This window comes from Budorcas taxicolor, chromosome 16 (genome assembly GCF_023091745.1).
Source record: "Budorcas taxicolor isolate Tak-1 chromosome 16, Takin1.1, whole genome shotgun sequence".
NCBI lineage: Eukaryota > Metazoa > Chordata > Mammalia > Artiodactyla > Bovidae > Budorcas > Budorcas taxicolor.
The window spans coordinates 4484842-4510591 of NC_068925.1; the positions used below are offsets into that span (position 1 = coordinate 4484842).

At 47.9% G+C, this 25750-nt stretch overlaps 1 protein-coding gene across 1 annotated transcript in view; it reads left to right on the forward strand.

Annotated features, from left to right (window-relative positions):
* NFASC (neurofascin) overlaps positions 1–25750 on the forward strand; it is a 165702-nt gene that overhangs the window by 61688 nt on the left and 78264 nt on the right. Inside the window, exon 2 of the mRNA XM_052654213.1 lies at positions 8832–8940. Within this exon, the coding sequence (XP_052510173.1) occupies positions 8832–8940 (109 nt within the window). The remainder of the gene's footprint in view (positions 1–8831; positions 8941–25750) is intronic.

Here is a 25750-nt window from a genome sequence, read left to right on the forward strand (position 1 = left end):
GAAATTAAAAGACGCTTACCCCCTGGAAGAAAAGTTATGACCAACCTAGATAACCTATTCAAAAGCAGAGACATTACTTTGCCAACTAAGGTCCATCTAGTCAAGGCTATGGTTTTTCCTGTGGTCATGTATGGATGTGAGAGTTGGACTGTGAAGAAGGCTGAGGGCCGAAGAATTGATGCTTTTGAACTGTGGTGTTGGAGAAGACTCTTGAAAGTCCTCTGGACTGCAAGGAGATCCAACCAGTCCATTCTGAAGGAGATCAGCCCTGGGATTTCTTTGGAAGGAATGATGCTAAAGCTGAAGCTCCAGTACTTTGGCCACTTCATGTGTAGAGGTGACTCATTGGAAAAGAGTCTGATGCTGGGAGGGATTAGGGGCAGGAGGAGAAGGGGACGACAGAGGATGAGATGGCTGGATGGCATCACTGACTCGATGGACGTGAGTCTGAGTGAACTTCGGGAGCTGGTGATGGACAGGGAGGCCTGGCGTGCTGCAATTCATGGGGTCGCAAAGAGTCGGACACGACTGAGCGACTGAACTGAACTGAGATTTTTCTGTAGAAATATATATTCAATTCCCTTGGGTAAATACCCAGGAGTGGAATTACTGAGTCATATAGTAACTATATGTTTCACCTTTAAGAATCTGCCAAGTGGTTTTCCAAAGTAGGTGTACTATTTCTATGTATGTTAGGTCCAGTGGCCTCATATCCTCACCAGCACATGGTATTGTGAGGTTTTCGTTTGGAGGTTTTTGAGCTATTCTTCTAACAGGTATATAATAGTGTCTTGTGGTATCTCATTGTGGTTTTAATTTGCACTTCCCTAATGACAAGTAGTGCTGAGTATCTTTTTGAGTGCTTATTTGCCAGAAGTATCTCCTTTGCTGAAGATCTATTGAGATCTTTTGCTTATTTTTCATGGGTTGTTTATCGGCTTCTTATACAGCTGAGAATTCATTGTGTATCCTGCAGCCAGCCCTTTACCGGATTTGTCTTTCAAACATTTTCTCTAAGTCTGCGGCTTCTCTTAGAAGTGTCTCTGTTAGTGGCTGTGCAGGCCTCTCTAGCCTTTCCTGGTTATTCCTCCCCTTACTGTGCAGATGAGCTTTTAAATACATCTGGGAAAATGTTTTAGTTTTTAAAAATAATGTCAAAAGTCTGTAATCTGTGCTAGCACATAATGAAAATATGTTAAAAAGATACTTCTATCCAGTTTGTATTACTTTATGTAATAGCACATTTTTCTTCCCAATTTGTTTTTCCAATGCCCGACATTAAGTTGAATCTGCCAAAAGAAGGAAATGAGGCATAAAAATTGGAAAGGAGAAAATAACATTATAATTTTTTACAGATGATATTATTATGTGAAGTACGAAGAGAATCAACTAAAAACTACTTTAATTATATTTTTTATTTGAGACAATTATAGGTTCATATGCAGTCAAAGCAAATAATACAGAGAGATCCTTTATACGCTTTGACTGTGTGTGCTCAGTTATGTCCGACTCTTTACAGTCCTTTGAACTGAAGCCTGCCAGGCTCTCCTGTCCATGGAATTCTCTCGGCAAGAATCCTTGAATGGGTTGCCATTTCCTTCTCCAGGGGATCTTCCTGGCCCAGGGATCGAACCCATGTCTCCTGTGTCTGCTGTATTGGCAGGCTGATTCTTTACCATTGGGCCTCCTGGGAAGCCCTGTGCTTTTCCCAGTTTCCCTCAATAGTAACACCTTGCAAAACTGTAGTATAATATCACACTAGGATACTGACAATGTACTGTCAAGAGAAAAACATTTCTGTCAGTACAGAGATCTCTCTTGTTAACCTTTCGTAGACACACCCATCTTTTCCTATCACAAACCCCCTTTCTTAACCCATGGCAACCAATAATCTGTTTTGTTTCTATAATTTTTGTCATTTCCAAAATGTTATATGAGTGGAATTACACAATATTTAACCATTTGGGTTGACTTTTTTCACTCAGCATAATTTAGTGGAGATTTGTCCAAGTTATTGCATGTTTCAATAATTACTTCTTTTTTATTGCTGGGTAGTGCTCTATGATGTGGACATATGCTGTTTGTTTAACCTTTCATCCTTTAAAAGATACTGGAATTACATTCAGTTCAGTTCAGTCGCTCAGTCGTGTCCGACTCTTTGTGACCCCATGAACTGCAGCACGCCAGGCCTCCCTCTCCATCACCAACTCCCGGAGTTCACTCAGACTCACGTCCATCGAGTCGGTGATGCCATCCAGCCATCTCATCCTCGGTCGTCCCTTCTCCTCCTGCCCCCAATCCCTCCCAGCATCAGAGTCTTTTCCAGTGAGTCAACTCTTCGCATGAGGTGGCCAAAGTACTGGAGTTTCAGCTTCAGCATCATTCCCTCCAAAGAAATCCCAGGGCTGATCTCCTTCAGAATGGACTGGTTGGATCTCCTTGCAGTCCAAGGGACTCTCAAGAGTCTTCTCCAACACCACAGTTCAAAAGCATCAATTCTTCAGCGCTCAGCCTTCTTCACAGTCCAACTCTCACATCCATACATGACCACTGGAAAAACCATAGCCTTGACTAGACGGACCTTAGTCGGCAAAGTAATGTCTCTGCTTTTGAATATGCTGTCTAGGTTGGTCATAACTTTTCTTCCAAGGGGTAAGCGTCTTTTAATTTCATGGCTGCAATCACCATCTGCAGTGATTTTGGAGCCCCCAAAAATATATGTAAAATAGATAGCCAAGGGAAAAAAAATACTGGGGTTGTTTCCATCTGTGGGGGTTATTATGAATTCAGTTCAGTTCAGTTCAGTTCAGTCGCTCAGTCGTGTCCAACTCTTTGCGACCCCATGAATCGGAGCATGCCAGGCCTCCCTGTCCATCACCAACTCCTGGAGTTTACCCATACTCATGTCCATCAAGGCGGTGATGCCATCCAGCCATCTCATCCTCTGTTGTCCCCTTCTCCTCCTGCCCCCAGTCCCTCCCAGCATCAGGGTCTTTTCCAGTGAGTCAACTCTTCGCATGAGGTGGCGAAAGTATTGGAGTTTCAGCTTCAACATCAGTCCTTCCAATGAACACCCAGGACTGATCTCCTTTAGGATGGACTGGTTGGATCTCCTTGCAGTCCAAGGGACTCTCAAGAGTCTTCTCCAACACCACAGTTCAAAAGCATCAATTCTTCAGGGCTCAGATTTCTTTATAGTCCAACTCTCACATCCATACATGACCACTGGTAAAACCATAGCCTTGAAGTAGACGGACCTTTGTTGGCAAAGTAATGTCTCTGCTTTTTAATATGCTATCTAGTTGGTCATAGCTTTCCTTATTAGAGAAATGCAAATCAAAACTACAATGAGGTATCACCTCACGCCATTCAGAATGGCCATCATCAAAAAATCTGTGATCAATCAGTGCTGGAGAGGATGTGGAGAAAAGGGAATCCTCCTGTACTGTTGGTGGGAATGTAAACTGATACAGCCATTAGGGAGAACAGTATGGAGATTTCTTAAAAAAAACAAAGTAGAAATAAATCTACCATATGAGCTAGTAACCCCACTCCTGGGCCTATACCCTGAGAAAAGCATAAATTGAAAAAGACATGTGCCCCAGTGTTCACAGCAGCACTGTTTACAATGGCCAGGACAGGGAAGCAGCCTAGATGTCCAGTGACAGACGAATGGATAAAGATGTGGTATATTTATACAATGGAATATGAACCATAAAAAAGAACAAATCTGAGTCAGTTCTAGTGAGGTGGACAGAGTGAAGTAAGTCAGAAAGAGAAAAACAAACACATTAACACACATATATGGAATCTAGAAAAATTGTAGTGACCAAGCTATTTGCAGGGAAGGAATGGAGATGCAGGTGTAGAGAGTGGGCTCGTGGACACAGTGGGGGAGGAAGAGAAGGGGACGGAAGGAGAAGGTAGTATCCGCATACATGCGCCGTCAGGTGTAAGGCGGACAGCTGGTGAGAAGTTGCTGTGTAGCAGACAGAGCCGAGCCTGGCGCTCTGGGCTGACCTGCAGGAATGGGCTGGGGAGGGGAGGGAGGACGGGGAGAGATGTATAATTATGGCCGATTCACGTTGCTGTATGACAGAGATCAACGCAACGCTGTAGAAGTTAAAAAAACAAATATACATAAACAGGCTACTGGCTGAAAATGGTATAGTAAATTTAACATACTAATATGGTATTAAATAACCATTAATATGGAAATTATAAGAAAGGAATCTTTAATTTTTAAAAAATCTTTCTGTACAAGTAAACTCCATATAATTTTGAATTTTAAGAATCTATGTTCTAAGAAAAAAAGTATAAAGCGTTCCTTCAAACTGACAAGAATAAACCAACTACCCAGTAGAGAAATGGGCAAAGAATACAATAATTCAAAGAAAATAAAATTGCTGAACCTCACTTATAATAAAAGAACCTCAAAGGGATGCCAATTTGTGGGCATCTGATGGTCAAAGGTTAAAAATAATAATAACATAGCATGTTGGAGAAGAAATGGGAAGCAGGAACTTTTATAAATTGATCGTGGGAGTTTAAGTTGTGCAAACTTTCATGGAGAACAATTTAGCCACATTACCTTTGGCCTAGGAATTCTGCATCTGAGAATTTATCCTAAAAATAATCTTACAAACAAGAGAAATTATATTTATCCAAAGATAATGTACCACAGCAATTTTCCACGTTCAGTGATTACAAACATTCTAAGTGTCTATCAGTAGAGGATTATTATTTATTTTTTTCATACAGTAGAATACTATACAGCTGCTATATACAGCTGTAATAAGGCAGTTTCATATGAACTAATATTGAAAGATACCTAAGATATTAACTGAAAAAGACAAGTTTGAAGAAAATATGTATAGTATGCTATGATTTTTACAGTGTATCTATGTATACATAGAAAGTCTATGGGAGGATATACAAAACACTGTTAGAAGTAGCTGGCAGGGGAGAGGTTCTCAGTAGGACTGGGAACCTGCAGACAGTCTCGGGAAGGAAGTTTCCTTATATATGCTCTACTTTTACTGTGAGCCCTTGTAACTTTGGGGTTTTATATCATGTGAAAAGATTACCTATTCAGAGTACAAAGTAGCTTTTTAAATGTTTAAGAAAGAACCTCAAGCAAGAGACAGAGAAAGTCCTTGTTCTCTGAGCTCAGACTAAATATCTCAGGGAATTGTTTGGTCGCTCAGTTGTGTCTGATTCTTTGCAACCCCACGGACTGCAGCACACCAAGCTTCCCTCTCCCTCACTATCTCTTGGAGTTTGTTCAAACTCATGTTCATTGAGTCGATGAGGCCATCCAACTGTCTCATCCTCTGTAGCCCCCTTCACCTCCCGCCTTCAATCTTTCCCAGTGTCAGGGTCTTTTCCAATGAGTCAGTTCTCTTTGCATCAGGTGGCCAAAGTATTGGAGCTTCAGCTTCAGCATCAGTCCTTCCAGTGAACATTCAGGACTGATCTCCTTTAGGATGGACTCGTTTGATCTCCTTGCTGTCCAAGGGACTCTCAGGAGTCTTCTCCAGCACCACAGTTCAGAAACATCGGCGCTCTGCCTTCTTTGGGACACGGGAACCAGGATCCAGGAGGAGCCTGACTTTGTACTTCTCCAAAAATAGGCACTTATAGTATCATGAAATTCCAAGGTAAAAAGTGCTAGAGACACACTGTTCTTCTGTGGCAGAGGGAGGGACAATCTGGGAATAAACATTTGCTGAGAAGAGACCTGTGAGTCCTCTCCAGGCAGGCACTAGGATTACAAATGCCAAGAGAGAGCAGTTTGGAGCTGGTGAGCAGCCCCAGGCACTCCCCCCGTGTCTGACATGCTCTGCCTTCTTGTCCCTAGAAAGCCACGTTCCACTGCCCACCGCACTCCCTCCAGCCCGGGCCTCATTCAGGGAACGCAGCAGGTGTCTGGCCTTCTGGAATCTGGAGGCAGTGCCCAAGATGCCCAGCAGCGTGACCAGGGACCCCACCCACCTGTGACTCCAAGCCACTTTTTTTGCAGTCTGCAGGGTGTCAGGTATCTTTTTGATCCCTGATCGTCTCCAGAGCATCAGGTATTGAGGACCATCCTATTCCTGGGTCAGCTGGAGAGTCTATATCCTGAGTTCAAAGCCTCATTTCTCATTTAACCCTCACGTCCTGTGAGTGATGGTAAAGGCATTGGGGTAATTGTAATCTCAGTCATCTTTAAGGGTTCTCTGTTTATCTCTCTTGATATCTGTCCATCTTCAAATCCCAGTTCCCGCTGGATCCTCACAACAACTACATAGGACAAATCTGGTCCCCAATTTTCAAGTGACAGAAAGATGAATATACAAAGATTTGTTTTCCAAGGACTTTTCTCGTGGTAGCTCCCGTTAACCTCATGTAGGCAATGAAAATTTTATTAATGCAGATATAAAAGATGAGAATATTAAAGAAGCAACTGTTAAATAGTGAACTTTGGAATAAGAATGTGTGCACTTGAATCCTGACTCAAAGGATTCTTTACACTTATTTCTTTCAGTGCAAAGTGGGGATAATAATGTCTGTATCCTTGGCTACCATATAGCATTGTTGTTAGGATTAAATAACTATGGTTCTAAAGTTTCAAGAATTAGCATTCTAAGATTTCTCATTTCTCAACCTGTCCTATCGTTTAAAGTTTACCTTTATTCTGAAAATGTTTTACAACCAGGAGAGAGTACTATAACGGACCTGATGTATCCATCACTCTCTTCAACATCGGTTAGTACAAGGCCAGCCTTGTCTCAGCAACGATGCTACCCACTCCTCCCCCTTTTGCTTTATTGACCAGATTTTAAAATGATGAACTATGTTCCTAGCATCCCTAGAAGGTGACTCATGGGTTATCTGGGGTTTTAAAGAATCTTATTGGGGATTTGTAGGATTTAAACACATTTGTTATGTTTCAACCTATTGTAGCCATGATTTTGTTTTAATTCTCAACTTAACCAGGGACATGCTAGGCTGGGTAGCTTCTGAATCTTTTTGGTGTAACTCTAGAAATGTTCTAGAAATCATTAACACTTTGTTTGCTTTTCTGATGTGACAAGATGTTCTAGACTCAACTTACACATTTGCTGTATCAGACCTTCCTCCAAGAAAGCCTGATTCCTTTAGGGGATGGTACATAGAGTTCACGATCTGATTCTGGGCATACTCATTCCTTTTAGGATGATCCTTGTTTCTAGGCCTGGCTAGGAAGTGTGTGTGTGTGTGTGTGTGTGTGTGTGTGTGTATGGATGTAGGTAAAACATGGAGTTCATCCTGATACTCCCAGTTCACACTCAGGACTACAAAATTTTAACTTGATCTCATCAAGCTCACATTTATTTCTTCTTTCAACAAGAAACTCTTATTTTTCAGTAATATAAATATTATTACTCATTTGGCTTATCCCACAATATACATACAAAAGTCTCAGAATGACAACAATTAAAACACCATATCTTCATCAATAATACGCTTACGGAAAACAATTTAGGGTATTGGGTGGGGGGATGAGGGATGGGGCAGTTCTTTTTATTAAGGTGTATCCCTCTAATGATATACAGCCAAACTGCCATATTTGAGTTTCTCTATGTGTAGCTATACCAACCAACTGGACACATAGACTCATTTGCTACACTTTCATTTTAGGAATGTCTTTAAAAAATATTGTGCCTTATTATTATGTCAAATACTGACATGTTTCAAAGCACATCCACAAAACAAGATGTATTCAGTGTCCCTGTTCCCTCCACATTATTCTTCCCTTTCCCTATAGATCCTTTAAATTTTATTTTATGCTTTATCTTTTTCTTGTCTTTTCAGAATATGTATATATATATGCATTTGTTTTCCCTTTCTTAAATGATAGCATATTAAACACACTTTTTCCTACCATGGTTTTTTTCACTTAACAGTAATCCTCGAGGTCACAACATGGGCATCATACAGGATGTATTTTGTAAAGATTCCTAGAACTGAGACTGCTGGGCCAAAAAGGAAATGCACACTTATTTTGATAGAGATTGCCACATTCCCCTCCACACAGGCGGATGCTACCATTTCCTACCGACACATCTTAGTGTTAAAGCAAATGACTGAGGTATGTTATCTGTACTGAGAAGGGCTAAATGATTGCCCCAAAGGATCAGACCTGGGGCTTGAACATTTGAAATGTCAGCTAATGGTCTGGTGATCTGCTGCACTGCCCTGTACCTTCTCCCCATTTTACAGATGAGGAAAATGAGTTACCCGTCGCTCAGTCGTGTCCTACTCTCTGCGACCCCACCCTAAATAATAAAAAAAAGCTAGGACCTAAAACCCATGTCTCCTACCACCAAAATCAGGTCTCCTTTTAATGTACAATTTATTTATGATGAACTCGGTTTGATTATCTGTAGATGGGGAAGAAGAACATAATACTTAAGTAAGAAAATTAATGAACTAATTATTGGGTAAATTCTCCCTTGGGTGTAGGAGAAATTCTTTTGAGATATGGTTTCCCTCCTTTAGGTGACTAAGGATTCTGCAGTTTGATTATGGTGTCAGGTCACAATAATGATCTTATGGAGAGAGAGAGAGACGACCTTCCTTCCCCAGAGTCCAGCACGCTTAGGCACCTTGCAGAATCTCTCCCATTTCTTGCAGAGTGCTTTGAATTTCTGTGAACAAAGATGCTCTTATGCTATGTGAAACTGTGCAAACGGGTGTAGACAAAGATGTAATTTCCCAGTGAATGAACAAGCTACAAAGCACAAAGCCTTTTCTCTTTCTTTCCTCGAGTGACCCTGGGGTTCTTCTTTGTGTTTGCTTTGTGACAGGTTGATTGACTTCTGTGCAGTTTGGGACGCTGGAGTTTTCCTTGCCTCTGCAGCCGGGAAGGGAGCCCCCTCTGGCGTTCCAGGAAGGAGGCTGAATGAGGCAGAGACCGTGAGTGCCTAGCTCCCTGGCTCCGGGGCGGGGTGGGGGGAATTTCTTGCCTCCTGCCCCTTCTCTTTGATGAGAGAAGTTTCTGGCTCTGGAATCTTCTGAGGGACAGCTCCATCCTCCTCCCCATAGTGGGCCACAGAGCCAGACTGCAAGGCTGGCCTTGGCCGGGAGGCTGACTTTGGGGAAGCTCTTGTTCCTCTTTCTCCAGCAGATGTAGTGAGCCGGCGTTAGCTCTGCATATTGTCCCGACTGTTCACCTCATTTGAAAAACTGGGGAACAGCTGTGTTTGTGGCCCGCACCCCCCTTAGCCTGGCCTCTGCAACCCGGGAGCCTCCTGAATGACATCACCAGCATATGGGGGCCCTTGTGAGAACCCCTTCTCTGGGTGGGTGGGGCCCCTGGTGGATGGACAGCTGTCCAGGGCATGGTTCGTGGCTGAAGCTGACGTCCCTGAAGCCACACCCTGTGTCCAGGGTCTGCATTGTTCCATTCTGGGATGAAATTTGCTGCTGCTCCTGGCAGCTCCTGTTTCAGTCTCTAGGCAGGAATGTCAGAGGAGAACATGCAAGAATTAAGGGCTACAGTTTTAACCAAGGAGTAATTGGCACTGAACCACAAACAAGCAGCCTGGAGGCTTCTGGGCTGAGGGAGTCTGTCCTGGAAGCCTGAACAGAGAAGCGTTTCCCCATTCTTGAGTGGGGGTATCTCTGCCTCATTGCTCCAGTTCCCTTTTCAGACGTCTTCCTTCCTCCCAGAAAGAGTTGGGGATTTGGGCTGGGAGGCTGCAGGCAGGGAGGGAGCTGAAAGTTAGGAACGGGACATGCTGATAACATGGATTTGGGCTCTGGACAAAATCCAGCTCTCCTTGCTTTGTGACTATAGGAAAGTTTCAAGCCACTCTAGCTGTCTACATGGGGGTAACAAGGACTATCTTGTGGTCAAGATGAAACATAGAGGAGCCCTACACTGTGCCTGGCATATGGTAGGCTTAGAGTAGGTATTCTGGAGAAGGCAATGGCACCCCACTCCAGGACTCTTGCCTGGAAAATCCCATGGACGGAGGAGCCTGGTAGGATGCAGTCCATGGGGTCGCTAAGAGTCAGACACGACTGAGCGACTTCACTTTCACTTTTCACTTTCCTGCATTGGAGAAGGGAATGGCAACCCACTCCAGTGTTCTTGCCTGGAGAATCCCAGGGACAGGGGAGCCTGGTGGGCTGCCTTCTATGGGGTCGCACAGAGTCGGACACGACTGAAGCGACTTAGCAGCAGCAGCAGGTGTTCAGTATATGAAAGTTATTATTTGTCATAGCAGCAGTGGCTCAGATATACCTGTTTTGTGAAGTTAGTCTCTGTGGGGGTTCTTCTAGATCTGCAGCTTGCCCTAGAACAGTGTCAGGTTTCAGGGACCACCTGGGAAATCCATCTGACCACAGGACTTTTGCACCTGATCGTTGTTACTAAAGACTGAACTTAAACATACTGGCAGTAGCAGGGGGACACCAGGGGTATTTTGCTTTGTATTTGGAGGACTCTGGTTGCAAAAATAATGCATAGGTTATTATAACGGGCACATAAGTATCTGTGGCACAGCATAGGAACAGACCCCAGGTGTGTGCAGAGTCAGGGGCTGGTCCTGCTTTGGGTCGCTGTGCCCCCTCTCTTGGTACTTGCACCCTCCCTACTTTCTGTCTCTGTGCGCTCTCCTCGCTGGGCACACACATTCAGGGTTGCCCAGCCAGATCCCTCCCTGAGGAACCCGCTTCTCTGATGATAGCAGGTCCTTGTCCAGCAGTCCATCTGACTGGCAGCTGGAGTCCCACCCTGCCGCAGCCTGCCTGATGCAGGGCAAACCTGTTCTAGTTCATACGTCTGGACACTTCCAGTCTCATCTGCAAGCCTAATATTGGTTCAGAGCTTTTATTTTTATAGTGCATTTGTTTAGATTAGTTGTGTCATTTGACTTTCATGAAAGTTCTGGGATGAGGGCAAGGCTGGTGTCAGCATTCCCATTTGATTGATGGATAAACTGAGGCTCAAGAAGTTATTTCTCTAACATCCGCAAAACGAATTCCTAACAGAGCTCATATGAGGACTCAGATGTCCTGGGTTGTGAGCCATTTTTCTTGCTGGGACACCACACCGCCTACTCCAGTCTGAGGCATCATGAAAGGTCAAAGGATCAGAGGACTTTCAGATTGACTGGGAAACTTAAAAAAAGAAGAAAGCAAGAGTACACACTGTGGCTACTGAGGGCCCAGGAAGTTCTGAGAGGAGGAGGACTGAGCAGGCTCTTTAGAGGATGGTAACAGTCAGCCTTGCCTGAATCAGCCCCGGAGGGCCCCCGGCCCGCGCTCGGTGTGTTCCCTGTAATCCTCCGCACGGCAACTCTGTGAAACGGCGCACATTGTTACCACGTTTTACGGGTGTCACGACGACAGGTGAAGGAGTGTGCTCAGCGCTCACGGCTGAGAAAGCGCCCGCGCCCGGATGGAAACCCAAGCCATCCTGCAGCGCTGGGACCACGCAGCTGGCCGTTTGACTTCGGCGCTGCGGAGCGTTCTCAGGGTGGGCTGGGCTGCACAGATGATTCTGAGCAGGACTCTAGCCAGGTTCTAGGTAGAAATCTGATTTTGTGTCTCCGCTTGGGAGGCCTCAGATGAGGAAGTCATCTGTCGGTCTGCCCTCCTGCTCTCTGCTTTTCCTCTTGTTCCGGGCCATAGCCATCTGGGGCCGCCCCGGGTCTGCTCCCGCACACGCCCCCTCCGCCCTCCCCCTCTGCCAGGCCAGCGTGAGCACCTGCCCGCTCAGACTAACCTCTCCCTCCCTCGGTGCTTCAGCTCCCGGGCCTGCCGGGCGCTCGGAGCAGACACCTGCCCTCTGACGCAGGCAGAGGAACCACCAGCCTCCCCAGGCCTTCGGGGTCTCAGATGGCGTCATTTGGTTAATTGCATTCACACCCCTCAGCCTCCCTGCCAGGTGCTGGGCCTTCTCCCTCCAAAAACACTGCAGCAGGCCTCCCTGGCCAGGCTGGGAGATGATCGGGGGTGGGCCGTGGGGCTTCACTGGGAACTCTCCCCCCCCAGGACCAACTCCGGGCCCCTGAGACAGCACCTATGCTTACCACCCTCTCCTGGGTGCTGAGGTGTGCAGGGCTGGGTGTGGAGCCACCGGTGACCGCAGGGAGAGCTGGCCCCCTCAGTGGCGTGTGCCGTCCGCCTCATCTCTGTGGACGCTATGCACTCACTTCTGCACCACCCCCCAGCCTTTCTGCAGCCCTGCTGAACCCGCCTGTATAGCGGAGGTGGGGCTGCGTGTCACTCCGTGAGTTTCTGATTCTAACGGGAGGACTAGAGACTACAGCAAAGAGAGGCCCTGCCTCACACAGGTGTGTGCACTCACTGGGGGCGTTAAGGCAGCTTTCCCCTCCACCGCTGGAGCCGGCGGTGTCTTTGGCGTAAGCATCGTAGCCAGCACTCAGCCGCAGACCCCTAGACAAACAGCGCATCTCATAACACAGGGAACGGCCGTCCCCTGTCTGTCCCACACCCCCTCCTCCACGCTCCTGTATTTTCACATCTCCAGCCTGCAGAAGCCTGCCAGGACGGAAGTTGGACCCAGACCAGTGTCTGAGTTGGATGTAAATGCAGAGGGCTGGAGGGAGGGGAGGGAACAGATGCCGCTCCCTCCTGCTGTCTTGGTCCTTTCCTCCCTGTGCCTCCCTGTCATGTCAGACAGGAGCCTTAAAAATGCAGCCAGGGACGTGCTATCCTTGGAATATCAGCAGCTAGGCCAATATTGACAGCAGGATGGAAGCCTCAGAAGAACGGACCCGGCTCCTTTCAGGTCGACTCCCGCCTGGCATGGTTGACGTCATGGGGCGTGGGGCCACTGGTGGAAGAGGCTGGGGGAGCAGGGGCGGAATGGGGGTGGGGGAGTGGTCTCCAGGAGCTCCTAGCGCTTTGGTTCACGGCGCAGGGTTGAGGCAGGAGAGAGGGAAGCAAAGGGCTGCTTTGGCTGCTCTGGAATCTCACAGGAGCTGCCCTTCTGTCTGGTCCACAGTAGACAGCACTTATGCAGATGACTGTACGACCAGAGGGTAATGATTCCTTGGCCCCAGAGCTGCTGCTGCTGCTGCTAAGTGGCTTCAGTCATGTCCGACTCTGTGCGACCCCATAGACGGCAGCCCACCAGGCTCCTCCGTCTCCGGGATTCTCCAGGCAAGAACACTGGAGTGGGTCACCATTGCCTTCTCCAGGCCCCAGAGCTAGGTTATGGTTACTAGCACAGGCACTGTGTATTTTGTAGGTCTATAAGACACAGCTAGGGTCGAAAGTCCAGCTCGTCCAAAGCCATGTAGCAAAGCATTGTACCATCTGTCACATGTGGGGAAGAAGAAATAACCAACAGCTTTTGAAAGTCCAGTTTGGGCCAGGCCTTGCCTTAGATGCTATCGTGGTGGTGGTTTAGTTGCTAAGTCGTGTCTGACTCTTGCCACCCCAGGCTCCTCTGTCCATGGGATTTCCCAGGCAAGAATACTGGAGTGGGTTGCCATTTCCTTCTCCAGGGGATCTTCCCAACCCAGGGGTTGAACATGGGTCTCCTGCATTACAGGCCGGTTCTTTACCAACTGAGCTACAAGGGAAGCCCATTAGATGCTATACAAATGCATTAGCCCATTAATTCACTTAAAATGAATTAAATAAACTCATTTAATTAATAATCACAATAATATTATAATAAACGTGTATTATCCCATTCAAAGACAAGCAAGCTAAGGCTCTGACGGAGAGAGAGGGCAAACAAATTGCTGAACCGTGAGGTGAGAGGGAACCTCGGGTATGTGGCTCCCAAGCCTGCACCCCCTTCCTGAGCCAGACGGATCACAGCACATCCCTTCCTCCTGAGGCTGTGGCTCGGAACCCCTGTCTGGCGTGTTTCCCCCGGGCTGCATGTTCCCAGTTGGTCCTGTTCTGCTTTCATCTGGTGCTCATTTCTACGAAGAGTACAAGAAAGAAGGAGAAGGCACCGCCCTCGGCCCCAAAAAGCTCAGTCAGTGGAGGCGCTGGAGGTCCGTCCTCCTTTCCCCACCCCAAGCGTCTTCAAACAGCCTTCCTGCTCCCCTGCCCCCATCCTTTTCTTTCCTGCTTGAGCTCATCCTGTGGTTTTCAAATGGCTTTAGAACCCTAGTCTGTTGAAACTGGGCCTGGAATCCCACAAAGAGAGGGTGGAGTAAGCAGCTTAACATGAGTGACATGGTGAACAGATGGGTCCAGATGGTAGCTCCTCAGATGGACAGGGGCCTGGCTGCAAGCAGACAGCCCGCTCAGGGAGCCTGGGAATGCAGCGGCCGGTGACTGGAGTGCAGAAGCGAGGGTCTGGAAGCAAGCCGGCTGGGGCACAGCCGCCAGCCTTCAGGGGAGCTGCCGAGATGGAGACTGAGGGCTCCGGCCGCGCTTCTTGCAGCTCTCCGTCTGCACAGCGCTGTGCAGCTTACTGCGGAGGCAGGGGGTACGCAGACTCGGACTTGTTCTGGGTGGCATCCAAGGAGTTAGCCCAAAGTCTTTTTTAAAAAATCAATATTCAATATACTGATCCCCAAACCTAGTTTTTTCTTAAACCATTCAACTGATACATTTTACAATTCTTTTTATAAATCTCATAAATTTTAATAATCATCTGTTTGAGTCCATTAATAAACTTGAGTTCCTTTGAACATTTGAAGCTACGTTTATAAATTTAATCGTTTATTTTCCTTATTGAAGTATCAGTTTTCTAACAAAGTCTTCCAAGTTCTTACGTAATTAATCCTTTTTTCCTCATTGATGTTTTAAACAATAGTTTCATCGAGATAGAATTCACATACCATACAATTCACCATTATAAAATACACAACTTGCATATCAACTATACTTCAATAAAAAATAAGTTTAAAAAATATTATGCACTGATTTTTAATATATTCACAGAGTTGGGCACTAATCACCACAGTTAACTTTAGAACATTTTCATCACCTTCTCCATTCACCAGAAAGCCCCGTACCCATTAGCAGCCCCTCCTCTTCCCCCGACCACGGTCTTTCTCTCAGGGAGTGAGGGTTAGTCACTCAGTTATGTCCAACTCTTTGCGATCCCATGGCCTGTAGCCCACTAGGTCCTCTGTCCATGGAGTTCTCCAGACAAGAATACTGGTTTGGTAGCCTTTCTCTTCTCCAGGGCATCTTCCTGACCCAGGGGTCGAACCTGGGTCTCCTGCATTGCAGGCAGACCTTTTACTATCCCTGGGTCCCCTGCATTGCAGGCAGACCTTTTACTATCCCTGGGTCTCCTGCATTGCAGGCAGATCTTTTACTATCCCTGGGTCTCCTGCATTGCAGGCAGACCGTTTACTATCCCTGGGTCTCCTGCATTGCAGGCAGACCTTTTACTATCCCTGGGTCTCCTGCATTGCAGGCAGACCGTTTACTATCCCTGGGTCTCCTGCATTGCAGGCAGACCTTTTACTATCTGAGCCACCAGAGAAGCTCAGTCTTCCTCTAGCCCTAGACAATCATCAATCTGTTTCCTACTGCTGTGGGTTTGCCTATCTCAGACATTTCAGATTAATGGAATGGTACAATACGTGGTCGTTTGTGTCTGGCTTCTTTTACTTAGCGTGGTGTTTTCAAGGTTCATCCGCATTGTAGCACGTCTCTCTGTATCATTCCGCTTTGGTGCTTAAATAATATTCCATTATATATACAGATATACTGCATTTTATTTATCCATCCTCAGCTGATAGACGTTCAGGCTGTTTCCACTGTTTGTCTGTGATCAGCTATGCTGCTGAACACATTTATGCACAAGTTCTCATGTGGACATATATTTTTAGTTCTTTGGTGTATACCCAGGAGTGGTTTGCTGGGGCATACAGTAATTCTCTGTTTCATGTTTTGAGGAACCCTAGGTCTTTTCATACTAAATCCAAGCCCCCTTTCAGGCCTTCTGTCTCCAGTCTCTATCTTTCCTCTGAACCCGGGTCCGTCCTCACCCTCCCTAGACCTTGGACTGCACCCTTGCACACACAGGATCTCGTCTGTAGGTTATGATTACTCTTCTCTCTAGCCTCTGCTAACAGGCCGTCAGCCAGCAGGGGGCCAGCTCTGCTATCCTGCTGTTTTCTCCCCCACGTTGGCGGGGTGGGGAGCTTCACAAGCCCTCTCTCCTCTCCCTCCAGCTGTGAAAAAGATGTGTGTCTAATTGCTGTGAAACTCTCTCCCTGAGGGTGGAAAACAGGGAGATGGACGCGAAGCTGGCTCTTGAGTTATGGAGAGGTGGGGGCTCTCCTTGTCCTCCCTGGAGGCGGCAGAACTTCTCCCCCCACTGAGGGAAGGCTGTTGCCTGTGCCTCTAGCTGGTGTCTCCAAGCTGGAGGCTGTCTGAATACCCTACTTGTTAACTTCTGTTTCCTCTGCAGTCTGTTTTACCTGCTAGTCTTTGTAAGGAGCCTGGTCAGAGCTCAGTTAACACTGAGCAGTGGCAGTGAGCGGAGCCAGAATAACGGAAATTCACAGATATCCACAAACCGTATCGAAAGCAGCCCCTGTGCAGAGTCTGACCAGCTAACAGGCAGCGGCACTGGCTACATTTGAGAGCCTTTTCCATTCCGCACGTGCTTCCTAGTCCTGCCTTTTGGAGGATGAGCGAGTAAGCAATAATAATAATGTGGAGAAAATGCGCAGCCCCAGAGAACGTCAGAAAGCTGGCTCGGTTGGATTGCAGCACCGGTGCAGTCCCTCCCAGTGTGTCCAGCAACTACTGGCTTGTGCGGTGGGATGTCCAGGGTTGAACTGGCCGCTTATACTTCGGGCTGCCTCTCTATACCAGGCGAAGATATATTTCAGGTTCCAGTTGGCGTGGGGTTAAAGAGACAGGATAAGGCAGCCACCCCATTTCCTCTGTATTATATGTAGAGGGATATTCATTGAAGCATTGTGGTGATGGGGAGAAATAAATAAAAATAACCCAGGATCCATTGTAAGCGGAAGGTTAAAAGGCTTTTGGTAGACCCACGCAAATCAGCTACGCAAAATCACGCAGCTGGTCTCCCTGTCCAAGCTCTGTTGACTTAGTGTCCCAGCCAGCTCTGCCCCCGCAATGAGGGGCCTGCACCTTCTGCCCGGAAGGGGGACACGTGCCGGGTGGGCGCAGCCTTCACGACCGGCCTGGTGGCTTGTGAGCACCAAGGCGCCTGCCCGTGCTCTGGGCCCCTGGCAGCCTGGAGGGAGCCTGAGAAGCTCACCTGATACTTACGGTGGGCATCCCAAGGGAGAGGCCTCTTCCCTCTTTCTCCTTTCCTGCCCCCTCCTTCCCTTGTTCCCAACCTAATAAATAGCCAAGTGGTGTGGTTTCAACCAATAGATAAGTTCTGGGTGTTGGGCAGGAAACAGTTGTTTTCAGCCAAATCCTTAATCCTAAACCCAGGTGTCCCCCTCCGCCCCCTTCCCTGGTGGGAATCGGGGTCACCTGATATTGTTGCTCCCCATCCCCCACTCCTGCTGAGACCCCGTGACCTCAGGCAGGGCGAGGAGGGGCCAGACCTGCCGGTGCCCCTGCCGCCAAGGGAGCCCTCTCAATGGTTAAACACAGCCCCTGTCTCCCCCCAGATCGCTCCCTCTGACAATGCCAGGGAGCCAGGCAGGCAGCACAGCCACCGAGCAGATGGAGACCACCCTCCTCCATCCCTGAGAAGGGAGGAGGGGGAAGGGGGCTTGAATCCACATACAAGGTGTCCTTAGTTGTTGGAAAATCCTAGAAGACAACTGGTCGGACCCCACGCAGGGAGGAAGCGGGTCTCCTCTCCTGGGCAGGGGAGAGGCAGATGAAGAAGCAGGCTGGTGAGTGCTTTCTTAGGCTGTCAAGTCCTGGGGCCCCAGGAGGGCTCAGCCCTGAAAGGGAGAGGGGGAGGGTTGCATGGGCAGCGAAACTTTGTGAAGATGCTGAGACTGTGGCCGGCTTGTGGGGGTGAAGGGGAGATGTGAGGCGTCTAGCTTCACTGGGGAAACTTGGAAGGAAGGCATGGAGCTCCTCCTGCACCTTCCCATCTGTCTCATCTTCCCCTCTGTCTTCCTCCTCCCTGCTTGGTGCTCTCTTTGGGAGAGGCTGGGGATCACCAGTATGGGGCACTTGAGTTTCCTAGGAAACCCGTCCGGCCTTCAGATGCCTGTGAGTGGAGGGAGCACGCGGGCTGGGGTCACCATCTGTTGCCTGGTTCCTCCCTTGGCATAAGAGATGGAAGGGAGCTGTGGACCTGCAGAAGGAGGGGAGCAGGGAGGAGGGTCCTCCCCGGCGCCTGGGGCACCCCTCTGCAGAAGGTGACCTCAGAATCAGAGCGGCTGAGCTGAAACCCTCAGGATGAGGGTGCAGGGAGGCTGGGAACAGAATAGATGGCCATTCAGGGGTTAGTGCCTGGAGCCCCCGAATCCCAAGTTCTGAGAGTCTGTCTGCAGGATGGAGGAAATGGGGAGGCCCTGACTGAGATCAGACAGATGCCCTGAGAGGGAGTAGGGGGGGAGTAGGGGGACGAGTGTGTCTGCTGAGCAGGGACAGGGTCTGTCTACTTCATAGGATGCTTCATAGATGTTATTAGGTTATTGCTGTTATTTTTATTACTCAAGTGTATGCTGTAACAAGTTTTATTATATATGATTTAATCAAGAATTTCTAATACAGTAATTCTTGATGGATGCATATCTCTCAATTAAGAGGAAGTGTCTGATAAGATGGCTGTTCACTCACTCCACGCATATTTATTGTACTGGTTTGCTACTGAGGGAGACAAAACATAGACTCAGGAACTTCAGAGTCTGATGCAGGAGATGGTTGTAGGAACAGCTAGTCTCACTGGCAGGAGGATATGTATAACCCCTGGAACAGAGCGTGCTGAGGGTTCAGGGGTAATTGCAGCCCACTTTCAGTGGGAAGGTAGGGTCTGCGCTGCAGAGGGGTTGCCACTGAGGGCCTTGGTGAGGAGGGGCATTTGCACTGTAGAGAGGTAAGGGGGGTAGCACTTCCAGCCTTCACAGGGGTGGCTGAAGGTCCAGAAAATTCCTGGCTGGTCTGGGGGGCGGGGGGTGCAAGGCCCGGGCTGGCCCTGCAGGAGAAGAGGCCGCGTGGGGTGGGAGCCAGGTCACAGGGCTTGAGCGGTGCACAGACAGTGTAGGTCAGCTCCTCGGGTATTTTTTCTGCCAAAACAAACATAATAGAGGACACATACCAGCTCTTTCTCTGTTCTTGAAGAAAGAAAATGAAAAGTGAGTGAAAATGTGATTATTACAAGTTTTATATATTATATATCTATATGACCTGAGCCAGTTGGATTTATATTTATGTATATATCATTTGCAACTGTTCCTCGTTGATACTGGGAACAAATGACAAGAAATTCCTTACATCCTAGTCCTGAGTTCCCCTAAGAGGGCCTGCCTGCCTGTCTGCAGGGAGCCCAGGGCCTGGCTTGGGATACTCCTGAGTTCTTTTGAGACCGCACGCACACGGTCCTTCCCCACTCCTTGTTTTGATGGGCTTCTATTTGCTCTTTTGTTTCAGCTCCTCTCTCTGATTTCTGAACAGGTTGCTTCCAGGCAGCCACAGGAATATGCCTGCTGCGTGTTTGTTTTTTTAATCTGATGCAGGGTGACTGAGTTTTGCGTTGGCTCGGTCGGGCTTTTATTATCTCTCTGCTCCCCCCACAATATCCTGTGGCAGTGATGTGTGAGCGTATTCCTTACTTGGCTCTTGTGGTACTATTCTAGTCATTTCATTAATTTATTCTGAGAGCTAGCTGCTGGCACGTGGCCCTGTAGCACTAATCTGTCGCTGTGCGTATCTGCAGGCAGTAATTCAGAAACACAGCATCAGGCTACCTGCAGAGGTGTATTGTTCACAGCCCTGGGCATTTCGAACCGGACATATTTGGTTCCAAGCTCATGATCTCCCTAGCCCCAGTCACTTCCAGACGTTTCCCCTTCCTTAATTCTTGATGCCAGTCATGAGTGTCATCCCATCCAGTCTCCCAGCCTAGGAACCTTGATGCCGTCCTCCTTCTCACCATCCACTACCAGGCTGCCATCAGCTTCTACCTCTGTTGATTCTAACCCAGAGAACCTGCTCTAGTCTCTGGGAGGCCTCAGAGGCCATCGAGCCATTCATCTGTCACAAACACACTCTGTTTCACACCTGCCCAGGTGGAGGCAACTATGGAATCTGGAAGCTAGGACAAAGCAAGTGGAGCAATGGGGAGAGGAGAAATGGTTGAGGAGCCTCGCCCCTGGGCGTCCCCAGAGCTAGACGAAGTGGTAGGGCACGGAGTGGGCTGCGGCCAAGCCCCACGCCACCCACCAGACGGGCGGAGCGATGGCAGGTAGATCACAGACCCTCTCCCGGGTTCAGACTCACAGGATAAAGGTCTGTGTAGTGGCGTCACGCGAGCAGTGAGACCGCTTCCGTTTGTGCTGGGCTTCACGTTCCTACGCACTGTTCGTGGGGTTCTCGCAACCACCATCTGCAGCAGACAAAGCAGGAGTATTTATTTCCATTTATGAGATTTTAAAAAAGGTTTGTAAAACACGTAGTTTACAGAAGATAAGTGGCAGGTCTGAAACGTTTACTTGGATCTTCCTTTCCCTAAATATTTCCTGCCAGGGACCCTGCCAGGCACTGGAGACGCAAAAATGAGCAGGGCATGGTCTGAGCCTCGAGAATTCCACAAAGATGGGAGAAAGCTTAAGGCAGTGGTGAGCAACCTGCAGCCCCCGGGCCAATCCCACTCCGCTGCCTGTTTTGTGAATAAAGTTTTATTAGTGGATAGACACACCCATCCACTCACTCCTTAATGGTAAAGTTCAGCACTTGCGACAGAAACTGTCTTCAGTTCAGTTCAGTTGCTCAGTCGTGTCCGACTCTTTGCAGCACACCAGGCCTCCCCGTCCATCACCAACTCCCGAAGTTCACTCAGACTCACGTCCATCGAGTCAGTGACGCCATCCAGCCATCTCATCCTCGGTCGTCCCCTTCTCCTCCTGCCCCCAATCCCTCCCAGCATCAGAGTCTTTTCCAATGAGTCAACTCTTCGCATGAGGTGGCCAAACTACTGGAGCTTCAGCTTTAGCATCATTCCCTCCAAAGAAATCCCAAGGCTGATCTCCTTCAGAATGGACTGGCTGGATCTCCTAGCAGTCCAAGGGACCCTCAAGAGTCTTCTCCAACACCACAGTTCAAAAGCATCAATTCTTCGGCGCTCAGCTTTCTTCAAAGGCATCAGTTCTTCAGCACCCAGCTTTCTTCACAGTCCAACTCTCACATCCATACATGACCACACAAAAAACCATAGCCTTGACTAGACAGACCTTAGTCGGCAAAGTAATGTCTCTGCTTTCCAATATGCTATCTAGGTTGGTCATAACTTTCCTTCAAAGGAATAAGCGTCTTTTAATTTCATGGCTGCAATCACCATCTGCAGTGATTTTGGAGCCCCCCAAAATAAAGTCTGACACTGTTTCCACTGTTTGCCCATCTGTTTCCCATGAAGTGATGGGACCAGATTCCATGATCTTCGTTTTCTGAATGTTGAGCTTTAAGCCAACTTTTTCACTCTCCTCTTTCACTTTCATCAAGAGGCATTTTAGCTCCTGTTCACTTTCTGCCATAAGGGTGGTGTCATCTGCATATCTGAGGTTATTGATATTTCTCCCGGCAATCTTGATTCCAGCTTGTGTTGCTTCCAGCCCAGCGTTTCTCATGATGTACTCTGCATAGAAGTTAAATAAGCAAGGTGACAATATACAGCCTTGAGGTACTCCTTTTCCTATTTGGAACCAGTCTGTTGTTCCATGTCCAGTTCTAACTGTTGCTTCCTGACCTGCATACAGATTTCTCAAGAGGCAGGTCAGGTGGTCTGGTATTCCCATCTCTTTCAGAATTTTCCAGTTTATTGTGATCCACACAGTCAAAGGCTTTGGCATAGTCAATAAAGCAGAAATAGATGTTTTTCTGGAACTCTCTTGCTTTTTCTATGATCCAGCAGATGTTGGCAATTTGATCTCTGCTTCCTCTGCCTTTTCTAAAACCAGCTTGAACATCAGGGAGTTCACGGTTCATGTATTGCTGAAGCCTGGCTTGGAGGATTTTGAGCATTACTTTACTAGCATGTGAGATGAGTGCAATTGTGTGGTAGTTTGAGCATTCTTTGGCATTGCCTTTCTTTGGGATTGGAATGAAAACTGACCTTTTCCAGTCCTGTGGCCACTGCTGAGTTTTCCAAATTTGCTGGCATATTGAGTGCAGCACTTTCATAGCATCATCTTTCAGGATTTGAAATAGCTCAACTGGAATTCCATCACCTCCACTAGCTTTGTTCGTAGTGATGCTTTCTAAGACCCACTTGACTTCACATTCCAGGATGTCTGGCTCTAGATGAGTGATCACACCCTCATGATTATCTGGGTCGTGAAGATCTTTTTTGTACAGTTCTTCCGTGTATTCTTGCCACCTCTTCTTAATATCTTCTGCTTCTGTTAGGTCCAGACCATTTCTGTCCTTTATCGAGCCCATCTTTGCATGAAATGTTCCCTTGGTATCTCTAATTTCCTTGAAGAGATCTCTAGTCTTTCCCATTCTGTTGTTTTCCTCTATTTCTTTGCATTGATTGCTGAAGAAGGCTTTCTTATCTCTTCTTGCTATTCTTTGGAACTCTGCATTCAGATGCTTATATCTTTCCTTTTCTCCTTTGCTTTTCACTTCTCTTCTTTTCACAGCTATTTGTAAGGCCTCCCCAGACAGCCATTTTGCTTTTTTGCATTTCTTTTCCATGGGGATGGTCTTGATCCCTGTCTCCTGTACAATGTCACGAACCTCTGCCCATAGCTCATCAGGCACTCTATCTATCAGATCTAGGCCCTTAAATCTATTTCTCACTTCCACTGTATAATCATAAGGGATTTGATTTAGGTCATACCTGAATGGTCTAGTGGTTTCCCCTACTTTCTTCAATTTAAGTCTGAATTTGGCAATAAGGAGTTCATGATCTGAGCCACAGTAGCTCCTGGTCTTGTTTTTGCTGACTGTATAGAGCTTCTCCATCTTTGCCTGCAAAGAATATAATCAATCTGATTTCGGTGTTGACCATCTGGTGATGTCCATGTGTAGAGTCTTCTCTTGTGTTGTTGGAAGAGGGTGTTTGCTATGACCAGTGCATTTTCTTGGCAAAACTCTATTAGTCTGTGCCCCGCTTCATTCCATATTCCAAGGCCAAATTTGCCTGTTACTCCAGGTGTTTCTTGACTTCCTACTTAAAATACTTACTATCTAGACTTCTACAGAAAAGGCCTCCAAGCCTTAGTTTAATCATACAGGTTTGCCCAGAGAGGCAGTTTAAGCTATAGTGGAGATGAGAGGGACTCCCGGCTCTGCTGGCAGTAGGGGGCACGGAGGGGCGCAAGGCGTTCTTTACTCTGCAGAAGATGTCTGAGCAGTGAAGTCTTGAAGACTGAGTAGGAATTAATCACATGACAAGGAGGGAAGGCCTTTACAGGCACAGGGGCTGGCATGGATAAATTATGGAGGTTGAATACAGTGTGACATGCTTGATCTCTGGGTCGGGAAGATTGCCTGGAGAAGGGACTGGCTACCCCCTCCAGGATTCTTGCCTGGAGAATTCCATTGACAGAGGAACCTGGTGGGCTACAGTCCATGGGGCTGCAAAAGAGTCAGACACAACTGAGCAACTAACACACAAGGAAGCATTTAGGGTTTGGCCAGGCTTGGAGGGGACTCCAGAGACCTGGTCTTACGGGGCCTTATGTGCTGTGTTCAGTGGTTTGGATTTGATCTTACATAGAGCGATGGGGAGAAATGGGAAGGTTTTCAGCAGAGCGGTGACATGATCAGGTGGGGATTTAGAAAAATCACTGTAATAGCAACATGGAGAATGGATTGGAAGGAGACCAGGCGCGAGGTTATTGCAATGAGACGTGATGTTATGAGAGGCAGGCAGCTGGGAATGTGCAGAAGAGGGGAATGAGAGACACCCAGAGGGAGGCGTCCAGGGGCCTTGGTGCCTGGATGTGAGGTGTGAGGAGAAGTGGGGGGTAAGAGTGGTTCAAGAGCCTGGCTCGGTGACTTAGGTGGGCATCAGCAAACACAGAAGAGAGATGGAAGGCCAGGGCGCCAGTGAAGACGCTGAGGACATCAGGCAGGGAAAAGGGTCCAGCAGGTGATCGGTGCTGCCACGGAGGCTATGAGGGCTGGGAAGAGAACGAGCCCCCAGAGTGGGGTTTCAGAGGCAACAGGCGGGAAAGGATGTTAGGAAGGGCGAAGGACGGGTTGGGTGATTAACAGTCGTTAATGCCTCCAAGGGGCCTGGCAAGATAAAGACTGCAGACCCTGAATCTGGCCATCTGGAGGCCAGTGCGGGGTCCAGACAGGAGAGGTTCAGAGTGTGGTTGGAGGAGTAATGAATGGGAACAAAATCGGCAAACATAGAAGCCATTGACCTCTACTGAGGGGGAAAAAACACCTTTCATGAGAAGAAATGAAAGAAAAAATTAGGTACCTATAGGGAGCTGTGCAATACAGAGAATGATCTTTTGGTTTCATTATGAGAGAACTTGAAAATGTTTCTCTGCGAAGGCAGAGAGCCAGTTAAGAAGAGTTTGGAAACCTTCAGGAGGGCAGAGAGTTGGTGGTCAGAGACCCTGCAGAGGGATGGGGCCGGGTCCAGGCAGAGGCAGGCAGGCGGAGGGAGACCTGCTTCTTTAATACAGAAAGTGAAGATCACGGGAAGCTTGTGGCTTCAACGAACATTCTAGGGGCATTGCTGATTCTGATAGCACTCTCAGTTGCGAGTGATAGAAAACAACTCCAGCTGGCTTAAAAATTCAAAAGAATTTTTAATATAAACACACATATAATTTAAAATCCCCAAGTAGGGCTTTGTTCAGGAAACCCTCCCTCAGTGACGGAAACAGTGACGCGAAGGGTCAGGTCTCGCTGCATCTTCTGTTTGCTTTCTGCATTGTTGGGGTGTCCCCACAGGACGCTCCGAGACCCCCCCCCCCCCCCCCCCCCCGTCCCTGAAGCTCCACCCTCTCCCGCTGGGGGCGCCCTCACTGCATCTTGTTCAAGAGACGGGGAAACTTGTCTTTCTCAGAGCTTTTAGCAGAAGTCTCCATGAAGCACAGTGCTTCTGGCTGGATAAGGTGTCCATTCCTAAACCGGCCATATGGGTGAGAGTTAGAAAGTGCTAATTTTTTTATACTAATCACAGCCCAACCCTAGAATTGGGTAGGATCACTCTAGAGACAAATTCGCTGAAGGAAAATGTCTGTACTATTACAGACTGAGTTGTGCCCCTCCTTAAAATTCATGTGTTGAAGGTCTACCCACATGTAACTATATTTGGAGATTGGGTCTGTACAGAAGTAATTGACATTGAATGATGTCAGCAGGGTGGGCTCTCACCCAGTAGGACTGGTGACCCTATAAAGAGAGGAGGAAACACCAGGGGTGTGTTTGCGCGGAGGAAAGGCCATGTGAGCACACTGTGGGAAGGCACGCACGTGCAAGCTAAGGCAAGAGGCCTCGCGAGAGACCAGCCCTGCTGACACCCTGACCCTGGGCTGCCAGCTTCCAGAACTCTGAGACAGTGAGTTTCCGGTCTGTGGTACTTTGCGACGGCAGTGCTAGCTAATGGATACAGGTACAGTGGATGGGAGGAGGAGAGCAGGGGTGCTGGATAAACATTCAGTAAATGCCCATGAGGTTCTCTGTGTCC